At 39.0% G+C, this 14246-nt stretch overlaps 1 protein-coding gene across 4 annotated transcripts in view; it reads right to left on the bottom strand.

Moving 5' to 3' along the window:
• The window catches only part of LOC124774108, a 261535-nt gene that overhangs the window by 203879 nt on the left and 43410 nt on the right, over positions 1 to 14246 (bottom strand). For all 4 annotated transcript variants that reach the window (XR_007015127.1, XM_047249456.1, XM_047249457.1 and 1 more), the window contains exon 3: positions 12931 to 13113. Coding sequence is in view for 3 of the 4 variants with exons in the window: in XM_047249456.1 (XP_047105412.1) it covers positions 12931 to 13113 (183 nt within the window). In the remaining variant the exon portion in view is untranslated. The remainder of the gene's footprint in view (positions 1 to 12930; positions 13114 to 14246) is intronic.

The following is a 14246-nucleotide window of genomic DNA, read 5'->3' on the forward strand; positions in this document are numbered from 1 at the left end:
GGTAAAACAATTTCCAAAAGGAGTTAGAGAAAGTAAAAGGGCATAAAACTAATGGGGAACCACACTGAAAGAGAAAATGAAGGAAGCAAACCAAAAGGGGAAAACATACAGTAAAAGGAAAAGCAGAGGAAGGTATTAAAATCATAGAGCAGCTGGCCTGGGCTGGCAGGTTACAAGAATAAAAAAGGATGAGCCTGTCACTTTGCAACAAACTAAAATCTCCAGCCTAAAACACTAGTCGAGGAAAACAAACATAAAAAAATATGAACAATAAGGGAAACAAAATACAAAGAAAGAGTGAAGAAGAGGTAAAATGGAGGTAGGGTGGAGGCCTGGGAAAAATGGCCAGACACCCACCCTAAGAATACATGATTAAAAAAACCTCATGAATAAAATGTAAAACTAAATCAGCTGATGAGGCATCTTGCCCAACAGCATAGGTAGGGTGCTGGGATGGTTAGAAGGCAGCCACAGAGTGATTAAAACTGCTCAGTCCAACAAGATGTGGACAACAGTCATACAGGAGCCACAGTGACATCAAGGTGGGTCCTCGCGATGGAGCAGGTGACCATGTGTTAGCCAAGTACGGCCAATGCGCAGCCAGCGGATAAATGCCGCACATTCATTGTCTCTTTGATAACATGAAGTTTATTTGGTGTACCGAGGGTGTGCCATTCAGTATCCCCTGATCATGAAAACTTTATGGTAGAAGACCAATCAGACATCAGTCTCCTGCAGACTGATTCCCAGAGTTGGTTTACCAGTAGCCTGTTTGGCCAGCCTGTCAGCAAGTTCATTGCCTGGTATCCTAACATGTCCTGGGGCCCAAATGAAGGTCACTGAATGTCCACTGTTGCTGAGGGCAGATGACGAAAGACTCATTGGCGTAGAAGCTGATATGCTCAAGAGCACGATAGGTGGCTAGCAACTCTGCAGTGAAAACACTGCAGCCATCTGGCAAGGACTGCTGTTCAGTATGTCCAATGTGAGTGTAAGCAAAGCCAACAAGACCATCAACCATTGCTCCATGGGTGTACACTATTTCTGAAACCTGGAACTCGCCAACAACAGAGAAAAATTGGTGGTGGAAGGCCTCGGGTGGAACTGAACCTTTTAGGCCTTGCAATAGGTCCAGCCAAAGCAATGACCGGGCTATGGACCACGGAGGTGTACAGAAGTGAACCCACAAGACAGGTGGTAGAGGGAAAGCGTCGAGTTCAGTAAGAAGTGACCACACTCGGACAGCAAGGGGATTCCCAGTTCTGGGCCACCTTTGCGGAAGATGGATTGGTGTATTAGGGAAAAGGAGATGGTAATTTGGATAGCGGGGTGAACTATGAATGTAGGCAGTATCATGTGCAATTAGTAGTTGCCACCGGAGCCAAAATGGATGAACACCAGCTTCCATGAGGAGGTTGCTCAAGGGCTCGTTTGGAAAGCTCCCGTTGCAAGCTGAACTCCACAGTGGTGGATAGGGTACAGCAGGCAAAGTGGGGAGGGCAATGCTGAACCACACACCATGCTCCCATACTCAGTAGGGGACTGTAAGAGGGCTTTGTACATCTGCAGCAGTGTAGGACGATCAGCACCCCCAACAGTTTGGTTCAGGCATCAAATAATATTAAGATGCCGCCAGCACTCGTCCTTAAGCTGACGAAGATGAGGAAGCCAAGTTAAGCGGGCATCAAAGACCAGTCCCAAAAAGCAGCAAGTCTCCACTACATCAAGTAGTTGGTCATTGAGGTAAAGTTCTGGATGGGGGTGGACAGTATGGCGATGACAAAAGTGCACGACTTAAGTCTTGGTAGCCAAAAACTGAAAGCAGTGAGTGAGGGACCACGACTGTACATTCCATATGGCTCCCTGCAGCCAGCATTCAGCCACACCAATAGAAGAGGAGCAGAATGAAATACAAAATCGTCAGCATATAGAACGGGAGATACTGATGACCCTACTGCTAGAGTGAGACCACTGATGCCAATTAAAAAAGGTGGGACACTCACGACAGAGCCCTCTGGCACCTCATTCTCTTGTATGAGGGGTGCACTGCAGGAATCACTGACGCAAACACTGAAAGTGCGGAGCAACAAGAAGTTGCATACAAAAATCACGAGTGGGCCCCGGAGACCCCACACATGTAGAGTAGTGAGGATATGGTGTCGCCAAGTGGTATCAAAGGCCTTCAACAGGTCAAAACAGACTGCAATGATGTCTCGTCTGCAGGAAAAGGCCAACTGAATGGCAGACTCCAGGTGGACCAAGTTGTTGATGGTGGAGCACCCTTGGCGAAAACCGCCCTGGGATGGAGCCAGGAGGCCCCGAGACTCAAGGAGCCAACACAACCGCCAGCTCACCATAAGTTTGAGCAGCTTGCACAGAATGTGGGTGAGGCTGACAGGATAATAGCTATCAACATCTAGTGGTTTCTCACCAGACTTCAGCACTGGGAATATGACACTTTCCCGCCACTGCAACTGGAATTCACCATTGCTCTAGATGCGGTTGAAGACAGCAAGGAGGTAACGCTGGTAATCTGCTGACAGATGTTTAACCATTTGGGAATTTATGCGGTCGGGGCCAGGGGGTGTGTCAGGACAGTCGGCAAGGGCACAGAGAAATTCCCACTAACTGAGGGGAACATTATATGGCTCAGGGTGGTGTGGAGCAAAAGAGAGGTGTTGCTGTTCCACCTGTTCTTTGATGAGATGAAAGGCGGGGCAGTAATTCTCAGAAGCAGAGGTGCGAGCATGATGCTCTGTGATTACATCTGGTTCAGCAGATACAGCTCCATGTGTGGAAATTCCAGGTACACCTGCAGGTGTCTGATAGCCATAAAGTTGTTGGAGCTTGGTCCAAACCTGGGAAGGAGAGGTTCATGTTCCAATGGTGGAGACACAGCGTTCCCAACATTCCTACGTCTGTTGTCTGATGAGTAGACGGATGTGGGCACAGAGCTGTTCGAAGGCAGTGAGGTTCTCCAGGGATGGGTGGTGTTTATGATTTTGGAGGGCCTGACTACAGTCTCTAATGGCCACACTGATTTCCGGCGACCACCAAGGCACTGACTTCCACTGGGGGCAATCCAAGAAACAAGGGATTGCCAATTCATCTGGTGCAACAATGGTAGTAGTGATGGTGTGGATCACTTCATCAATGTTGCCATACAACAGCAGTAGCAGAAGTGAAAGCGTCCCAGTCAGCCATGCGAAGAGCCCATCTGAGCAAGCATCACTACCACACAAGTTGTTGTGAGCTCTCCAGTGGTTAGATGGGAGAAGGCCAGGACTGCAAACGAAGAGATCAATGGCCTAGTATGTGCCATGTGCCACACTGAAGTGTGTGGGGGCACCTGTATTTGGGAGGCAAAGTTCGAGTTGAGTTGGTAGGTCCTCAACATCTTTACCATGGCCAGTAACCTTCGTTCCTGCTCACAAAGGATTATGGGCATTAAAATCATCCAGAAGTAGAGAAGATGGGGTGAGTTGGGAAATTAATGCTGCCAATACATGGAGCAGCACTTCATCATCTGGAGGGAGGTAGATGTTACAGATGGTAATATCCTCCGTTGTCCTCACCCTGACAGCCACAGCTTCCAAAGTTGTATGAAGGGACATAGATTTGCTACAGACAGAGGTAAGGACATAGATACACACTCCACCTGACAGTCCGTCACAGTCAGTACAGTTTTTGAAGTATCCCCGATAGCCATGAAGCGTGGGGATCCGCATTTTGGGAAACCAGGTTTCCTGAAGACCAACACAAAAAGCAGGTGTAATGCTTAAGAGTTGTCATAACTCAGCCATGTGGAAGAAATAACCGCTGCAGTTCCACTGGATGATGACACTTTCTGGAATCGGCGAAGGCATGTAGTGACCAAAGAGGCAGGTTATGCCTCAGCATCACCTGCTGTCACCAGTTGAGTATTTGTATCCATTACCACTGCCATTGAGATGTTGGTGAAATCCAGGCCCTCGGAGGGATGCTAAAATCTCCACTTTGTCCTCAGATGCTGAACTGGTAGGGAGTGGTAGTGTTGGGGTCACAAGAGGGTCCTGTTTCTTAACAGACTTCTTCTTCATTTGCTTGCCCTCTTGCTTCTCTTTAGGGGCTTGCTGGGAGGGCTTCTCCGAACCAGTTCCAGGCACAGATGAAGACTGTGAAGCCCTTCATCCAGCAGCTTGTGGCTCCTTCAGCCACGGACAAGTGTCCACTGTGGCATTAGTGGAGACCCTGGAAGGGAGTGTCCCAAGGGACCCCTTCTATGAGAGGAGGCTGTAGCCTCTCTGGCTTTGTGGAGGGGACCGATATGTCCCCAGTGTTTGGGAAGGGGGGGGGGGGGGTTATTGCTCCCGAAGCAGATGCCCTGAGAGCAATGGAAGAAGAGGTGCCACCAACCGCTGCCAAGGGGGCGGATGTATTCAGGCGGCACGGAGGGGCCAATGTATGTGGCACAGATTGTGGAACTACCATCACAAGTAAGGGTGATGTTGACGTAGCTACAGCATATGAAGATGTCAACTGTTCAAATTTACCTCTAGCATATTGTTAAGTCAGCTGGTCCAGAATGAGTTAGTAGTAGTAGGCATGCCTCTGATGAAATTGGATGTAGTTTTGTGATTCGCAATAACAATGTAATTTGTGGTGTTATAGAAGTGGAAATTTTAAAGATGATGTGATATTGAAAAAAATGTGACAAGAAAATAACATTCAAGAGTAAGACAGGTAAATCTTCATCAGTTATTATGTCAACTGTAAACCACGCAGTTATAAAAAATTTCAGCTTCAAAAATCTACCCCTAGACACACTGCAGCCAACAACGAGAAAATGAAGATACATGTAGGTAAAAAATAGTTTTTTTGTATATCCTAATCCCTCTCAAAACTGTTGAAGGGACTGAAAAATTTAATAGTGATGTGTGGAAGGATAAGATTACAACTGTAGGCATCATGTGGGATCAGTTGACTGATAATGAAGTCTTGTCTGTTGCAGAAGATGAAAAGACAGTGATTTGTTTCAGTTGCAGTTTATTTGAATCTCCAATTACTCAAAGAAAGAAGACCGAGAGGTTGTATCAACAGTGAGGAGATACTATCAACAAGGGACATAAATAAGAAAAAAGATAAGTACAAACTATTTGTGAAATTGACTTTTTGACTCATGTGATTGCTAGGAAAATGAATAGAGAGGAGGGTAGTGGTGATGAAGTGAAATCTGTAGGACTCAGCCAAGACATGTTTCAAGTGAAAGTGTAGTCACCAAAGAAACAGTTAAAACTGAAATTTTGCAGTTGATTTTGGCAAAATTAGAGAAAATGAAGACAGAACAGTCTGAAAACAATAGTAAAATGGACAGGGTACAATACCAAATAGACCACCTTAGTAATCATGTTTTGGAGCTACAAAACGGGTTGTCAGAGGAATTAAAAAGTGTGAAAGAAAAAGTTGATATCTTAGAAAGTAAATTTATTGTTATGGAAAATGAGCCAGTTAGTGAATCTGCACGACAGACGACGAATGTTAATCATGTCAGAGTTCAACAGAAGACCGTAGAGAAAAAATGGAAGAGAACTTTAGTAGTTTATATCAAAATATTTTAAATGTTGAAAACAGTACACTAACTAATGTAACTGTTTTAGATCAAAAAATTTCAGAAGTTCAGGAAAACTGCATTTACAACAATCTGTGTTCAAATAATGGTACTGTGTGGTCCAACATTCCACTCAAACATTTTCCATCAGGCAATTTACATCCAGTGGATTTTCTGCACCACTATAGAGATAGTTTTGGGTCAGGCATGAGTGACGATCAAAAATTTAAATTTGTTATCTTGAAGGCGAAGCTCTGTATTGGGTAAATCTAAATTTAAGTCAGCGGGGGATATATAAGAGTTTCGAAAAAAGTTTTTTAAATAAATTTTGGTCAGAAGCTGAACAAGGGAGGATTAAAAGTGAATTTTTGAATGGTCCTAATAATAGGAATAAGTACAGTACTCTAAAAGAGTTTTTTAAGAATCAACTTAAGAAATTAACACACCTTGGCAAACCGTTTGACGAAATGACATTGACTGAGGCACTAAAAAGGAGATTACCAGAAAGGTTGCAGTGGGATTTAGTACACAGACCTGACGATTGCCTTGAACAATTTTTACAATATGTTGAAAGGCTGGATAGAGCAGCAGAAAGAAGGATGTACCATAACAACTGAAATGATGGAGATTACAATGGTGATAACTACAGAAAAAGAGATAGTGGTAACTTCTATCAGGGTCAAAATGGTAATCAAGACAGAAATTTTGAAAATCACTAGAATAGGAGTAATGTGGATAACCATGGTCAATTTAATAGAAGAAATAATCATAGAGGTAATTAATCGGGTAACTGCAGTCCGCCTCAATGAAGGTCCACAGTTTTGTGACAAGGAAACACAACAAGCACAGGAACCCCAATTTACACTTACAATTAGATAATAATATCAGTGTTAATAATGTGGCACAGGTATCTGAAGCTGAAGAGAAGGAACATCAGATTTCTCATTTATGTTTTGATCAAAAGTTTTGGGGTACTATGTTTAACTATAGTGATGTAGGTACTAATCACAAACCAGAATGTGAGAGTAATGAGAATTTTGATGTAGTGTATACTAATGATTTCTTCTCTTGGTCATAAACAGTGTTAATGATGTATGTAAAACAGGTGATGACTGTATTGGATCTGAATTAAGTGGTATTTTTGATGTAGATGTGAATGACAGCTGTGAAATGACTGAGGTTGCAAAGTCTGAGACTGGTTGCTTGTTGCAAATGAATGTAGGTGATGTGTGCGACTTTGATGGTGATGAGACTTGTGTTGTTAATGATGTTGTTGATGAAGTAATTTTTGAAGAATATGATGATGATGAGTATCAGGTATTTGTGGAGTTTACGAATAATGAAATTTCAGAGTTATTATTGAATACAGATAAGGTAAATGATGAATGTGATGATGTGGGAGAGAGTCACAGGATACCAGTCCAGTTAAAGCAGTTTTTCATCAATGTCATGCAGAGTAATGACCCAAGCAATAAAGGTGAGTTATCTGTAAGCCTAGAGAATAAAGGTGAAAACTTTTTGAAGTTTTTTGGGACCAGACTGATGATAACATAGATAAATGTGCACTGTGGAATAAGTTAGCTGTGGTTAGTGAAAATTTGTATCCAAATTGGTGGAATGAAGTGAGAAAAGAACAAAGTAGGACATGTAATTTTGACAGTAATATATTTTGTGTCCCTTCTGTAATAAGTAATGTTACTTGTACTATGGAATCCATTCAGTGTGTTCAATCTTTATCTGACATGTGTAACCAAAGTAATGCTATAACACCGGTAACAAGTTGATAAAACCCTGCAAAAACAGTGTGACTGTAGCATTTGATGAAACTGAAAGTGATCTTTTACATGAAGTGTCTAATAACAGAGATGACGATTCAGAATTTGGATGTCCTTACATTAGGATTAAGATTGATCAGCGGGAAGGAAAATGTTTGATTGATACAGGCAACCCAATTTGTGGTATATCTGAACAATTTAGAGACAAAATGCAGTATAGTAAGAATTTTGTGTAAATGCCCATTGTAGGTGTAAAGATAAGGGGAACTACTGGTAAGCAAAGCAAAGCAAAGTATGTAAAATGTCAAGCACTGTTAACATTTAGCATAGAGGGCAAGACCTATGAACATGAATGCATAATGATCCATAGTCTAGAAGAAAATATACACTATGTTTGTAGATTTATAAGACTATGTAATCGTGTTTTGTTTGCCACAAATATAGTATGTAGTTTCTAAAGTTCTATCTTGTCCATTGACTGAGTTCAAATCTATCTATAGATTCATAAGACTATATAACTGTGTTTTGTTTGTCTAGAATTTAGTATGTAAGATGATTTGATTTTTAAAGTTCTGTCTAATCTATTGACTGAGTTAAAATCTGTGATGCACTAATGTTCTGTAATAGATTTGTGCTTTAGAATTTGATACATATATGCCATTAGACTAAATTAGTAGATCCTTTTGCAATTTTGAAATACAACAATGTTCACAATTTGTACTACAAAAATTAGGGATAGTATCTTAGTATATCTGTGTGTAATACCTTATTAGTCCATCCTTTTTTATTGCATTTAACTCTGATTATTAATGTTCCATATGTGAACACTTTTTAATTGCACCTGAAATAAATTCCATATAACTGACTTTGAAAAATGAATAATAGGGAGAGCATATCTCATGTGATGTGACAAAGATACTGAACAGCATATTTAGCACACAAAACAATGTTTCAGGATTTGATGTGAATGCTAGACAGGAAGTTACCTATCCGTTTAAGTGTGTGATGAGAACTCTAAGGAGGAAACTGAAAGATGTGGGCGGATCCACTCCCCACACTGCAGTATACATAATGTATTGAGAAGTCAATCCCCCTACTTGAGGGGAAAAAAAAAAAAAAAAAAAAAAAACAAGCATTTATGCAGAATAACACTGTCTTCAGCACTCTTGACTAACAATTCACAAATATCAGTCACAACACTAATGTAGCTGACAGATGCTTGAGCACATTACCCAGCACCTATGATCTCTTGTAAGTCAACTGGTGTCCAGCAGAGTACAGTTACATTAGTGTTGTGACTGATATTTGTGAATTGTTAGTCAAGACTGCTAAAGACAGTGTTATTCTGCATATACGGATGTTTTTTTCAAGTAGGGGGACTGACTTCTCAATACATTATGTAGCTTTAAACCAGTATGTATTTTTTTTCTATCAATTGTAAATGAATCTTCTAGGCTTTTATGTATGTAAGTTATTTTGTATGGACAATTAGCAAATAGCGTGGAAGAAATTTACTAATATAGGCAATATAACAACAAGTATACATGTCTGCTTTCATACACAGATTTTGGTCCTCAAGCTACCCAATTATGTCATCATTCAAAGCTATTTATGACAATGTTTACCTGTATTTATCCTGAGTACAGTATTGTATTTGATTGGAACTTGAGTTGTGGGCAGATTCAAGCTTAACTCTGTAATGGGAACCCCTGGTCATTGCGACTGTGTGTGTGTGTGTGTACTCAAGGAAAGTATACAACCACTGATTGAGGCTAGATGCTTCTTACAGTTACTCTTTGCATATAGTTGAACTTACTAATATGATTATGAGGTTTATTCATTTTGTTGTGTCGAAACATTTTTTGCTGGTTTGTACCCAGTGTGCTTTGGATTAATGGGTTGGTCCCCACATCGTAAGCTTAGGCCCTAATATTTTTTCATTATTTTGTTCTTTCACGAGTCAACATATCTGTAAATACTCTGGTTTATGTCGCTGATTGATTTTGTACTATATTCCTACTCACAGTTGAGTATATTTTTCTGGTCTGTACCCGTTATTGTGAGTTTATTGGGTTGGCTCATTGTTCGTACACCTAGGCTCTGAAATTTATCTCTTCTCTTTCGAAGATTTTGAAAGTTTGATTGTATGTATGTATGTATGTATGTATGTAAACTTACATTTTGTAATTCTGGTAATTTACATTATTTCTGAATTTATTTCTATAGTTTAGTATTGCAATGTTGTAGTTTTGACCTTGTATCAATTGTCTTGTGACAGAATGTTCCACGCATCTGAAAATCTGAATCCCGATATATGAATAGATTATGACATGAATAGTAGATATTTTCTTATGTTTTCTGTAATACGTAATGTATCAGATACTTCTATACATCTGGATTCTATCTTTTGGCATCATTTTGTACACCAATTGGCAAACCTTATAGTCTGTCATGAAATATTGTAAACCTACTGTTTACAAATTTTGTGAGGGGGATGTTGTAATGGGACACCCACCACTAACATTACCTTTTTTTATATAGGAATAGCCCATACCAAAAAGTACTTTCGAATCTTGTATAGGTTAAAATTATCTCAGCTGTTTCACTAAAAGAATTTCATTTGATTTTCTATACAATTTATTATATTTCAGGCTGAAAAGTGCAAAAATAAATTAATTTGTTAAAATCGATAACTGCTGGCTCTGTGTGTGCATTGGAATTGCTCTTCTCTTAGAATTACTTGAAATTACAAAATATCTGGAATACTTAAAATTCCTATTATTAACTGCACAATCTCACGATATTTATTAAATTTATTTCCGGACTCATTTATAAAATAAGGAAATAACTTAGTGAAGATTCTTCTCTTGTCAAGAAAGTTTGTAAACTCTTTTGTTTTGTAAGCTCTTTGGAATATGTTGGTACCACAGAATGAGTTAGTAGTAGTAGTAGTAGTAGTAGTAGGTGTGCCTCTGGTGGAGTCTGATGTATTTTTACGATCGGCAATAAGAATGTAATTTGTGGTGTTACAGAAGTGTAAAATGGAAAGATGATGTGATATTGAAAAAAATGTGACAAGAAAATAAAATTCAAGAATACAATAGGCAAATCTTCATCAGTTATTATGTCAACTGTAACTCACAAAGTCAAAAAAAATTCAGCCTCAAGAATCTACCCCTAGACATACTGCAGCCAACAACGAGAAAATGAAGCAAAAAATAGTTTCTTTTATATATATCTTACGCCACTCGAAGCTTTCAAAACTTTTGAAGAGACTCAAATATTTAATGGTGATGTGTGGGAGGGTAAGATTACAAGGTCTAACTGCACACTGGATATATGGCACACCACATAAGGTGTCCTTCCCTAAATGGCCCGCACTTCAGATAATTTGGAAAGATGTGTAGGTCAAATCCTAAAAGGGGACCATAACTGTAGGCCAAAAACTGGGAGACTCCTTTTGGACGCCTATTATGACAGGCAGGAATACCTCGGGCCTATTCTAACACCCGGACCTGCAGAGGGATAGCACGGTGGTTCAGGAGAAACAAGAACATCATAAGTTCTTAACGAACTGTGGTAGTTAAATTTCACTCCATACAAAACCTCTATCCTGCAGATCTTGTTTCCACTAGCAAAGGAAAAATGTCTCAAATGTGAGTTATGCAGAATTTTAAGGCATACATCTACAGGAAGATTCGAAGTGGGAAATGAAGCTTAACAATACAAGTAAAAAACTGAATATGTATGATTTAAGCATTCTCACTCAAAATACAAGCTGTAACATGGTAGTATACAGTCACCATTGATAAACTGCATAATTTTTTGGGGAAATTTCACAATTTAAGAAAGACATTTAAAATACAGAAAAAAATTGTCAGAGTGATAAACAAAGCTAAATGCCCTTTTTAGAAGTCTGAAAATACTGCCTCTGCCTTATTTGTATATACAATTTTTACAAAAGAAAGTGTCTCGAAAAAACATTTACAGACATAACTATGACTTACATGCATACAAAACTAGGCAGACACTTAACTGTCATGCAAACAACTGAGCAAAAACTTATGCAAAACAGGAGTATCCCCTACTAGAGTTCTGGTTATATGTCTTTTTACTTGAAATGCATATCAACATTAAATATATTTAAGATTAGACTGAAACAGTTTTTACATTACCACTGCTTCTACTCTGTCTTTGAATTTGTGGAACATCATAAGTAAACCTCATTTGCCAAATACTGTTAACTGTATACTATGTCACTTCATACTATAATTTAGTTTGTTTTGATCATGTAGTCACATTTAACCCTCGAGCAGGCGCGCCTGTGTATAAAGTGTGCCAACAAAAAATAAAATTATTTTGCACGATTCCATTTTTGTTTCACAACTGCTGACCAGTACCTTTTCCTTCATTATTGCTTCAGGTAAAACAATGATAGTTTGTGTTGTCATACATCCAAGCGAGCAGCAGTAATATACAATACAAAGCAAGCTAGGCAGAAAAAATTTACAATTCATGCAAAAAAAAAAAAGACCCTGATTATGAGCTACCAGCCTAATGCCACACTGAGGCAGTTGTCTATGAGATAAATAGTGATCAAATAAGAAGCTGGATGGGATCTAATGCCACTGCACTGCTTAATGCTTCGAGTGGGTCATTACTGTCTCTGTAACACCTGTCCTTCACGACAGGGTGTTGTACTGAAAATTTATTTCATTATTGTCTAATAAAACAGTGGTGTAGCTCATATTATGTAAGATTATTTTATTGTTGTTTAAATAAACTAAGATTAAACTGTGATTTTGATCATACATGACTCACCTTGGCAACATAACTGAAGCTATTCTATACATGTACACAAAGTGCACTGCGCGCCCACTCGTGTTATGAAAAACGGCGCGCCCCCTCGAGGGTTAATAAGTACTGCTGTCTTATGTAGAAAAGTAAATAGTAATATGTCAGTTCACATTATTATGCACTTTTTGGTTGTGTTGACTATGTAGTCACAATGACTCCTGTAATCGTAAGTTAATTATGCTTACCCTTGTCCCATACAATATATACAAACAATTTACTAAAAAAGTATTCTTGGATCAAATAAATAAATAAGTGTATGTCAGCATTTTCACTGTGGTTGGACAACCATAACTGAACAAGATTAAATTTTATTACTGTGCTTCATTTCTTTGTCAGAATGTTTACTACCAGACATTAATAGTTATATACTAAAAGTAAAAAACTGTAAACAGGGTGCAACTGGGCAACAAGCTAAAATGAAGTCAACACATACATAAACTAACCAAGAGGCTCAGTGCGGCCTGCTTGCACTACTTGTAAAGGTGTCTATTGGCAGCACTTGGAATTTCACCTCGAGATGGTAAGTCCAGGCCAGCCACTCAACATACTTGTAATTTTACAGTATTCTAAAGTGAAAGAAATAATAAATAGATATACAGCAGTGGATATATATATATATATATATATATATATATATATATATATATATATATATATATATATATATATATATATATATGCAAACAACAAAACCTCTTCAATGAAACTCACCTTCAGTGGGAACTTCACACCCTCGGGCAATGCTGCAGAATGCAGAGCTTGTAATGGGCCAAACATAGCACCACAACCAAAATCTGCCTTTGCAATTACTGATGTCCCATCAGCTACATTGAGAACTGCAAGATTTGGAGGCAAGGTTAACCTGGCTCTAGAGGGAATCTTTGCATCTTGAACCTGTTTGCAGAATATAAATTAAACATTACACTTGAAAAGGGCTAAGCACAATATTCAGCTTCCTGGAACAACTTTTAAATTTGCTCTCTCTCTCTCTCTCTCTCTCTCTCTCCCTCTATCTCTAGACGATGATAAAATTCAGCTCACTTGTTGACAGACATCATTAAACACCAATAAGAAATTTTTAAATAATGAAAGTGATACAGCATCAAAGTAAAAGACTAGTCTAACTTCATCTGAATACTGTCTTAATTTCTGGTTAGCATTTGCTTTAAACATATAGTGCCCAAATTTTGTCAATCTCTTGTTAACTGACTAGCAAATGATAGCACAGCAAATTTATTTTCAAAGTGTTTCTGATATCCCAGATCCAACATAAAAGCTCTATGTTGCCTACAAGTTTATGAGACACTGCTATAACAAACAATAGAGTGCAAAAAGCACAACTCTCTCACACTCACGGATACTGTCTCTGGCCCAACCTTGTCAATAAATGCAAATGTCCTAATTTCATAACTGAATCTGGCCCCAGCAGCTGGAGACAGTCGCCAAGTGTATGTGAGTTGTGTCTGCATGAATGTATTTGTGTGTTCTATTACAGAAGTCTTTTTGTCCAAAAGGGTTAGTGTTTAACAGTCTTCTTATTGTGCTTGTCTGCAACTCAGTGCCTGATTTATGTGGTGCCTAGCATTCTATCTTTTTCATGATATCGTCAACGACACTGAGTATTTTTAAATATGTTCGATGAAGTGAAATATGCAACATAATGTCACATAAGTTCAACTCGCATACTTCTTGATAAGTACCAACATCTTGCCATTTTCCACAACCCAATAATTCTGCTACATGTTTCAACACTTTGAGCATACAACGATGGTAATTCTGTGCCTGTGCTAGTCTTTGTGCCTTATGACATGCAGAGGTAGCAGAGTTACCCATGAGAGGTTGTGGTTTCTGTAACTAACAGTGAAGAGGTTGTTCTGAATGGGAGTCCTACACAGATGTTGTTATCAAAAACTGGATTGGCAAGTAATTTGTTGCACCGTCTGCCATCTATCTATTGTTAAAATATGCAATGGTTGATGAGAACCACTGTCACCACCAAATTGTTAGCCAGTACACTTGACTCTGAC

Source organism: Schistocerca piceifrons, chromosome 2 (genome assembly GCF_021461385.2).
Source record: "Schistocerca piceifrons isolate TAMUIC-IGC-003096 chromosome 2, iqSchPice1.1, whole genome shotgun sequence".
Taxonomy (NCBI): Eukaryota; Metazoa; Arthropoda; class Insecta; order Orthoptera; family Acrididae; genus Schistocerca; species Schistocerca piceifrons.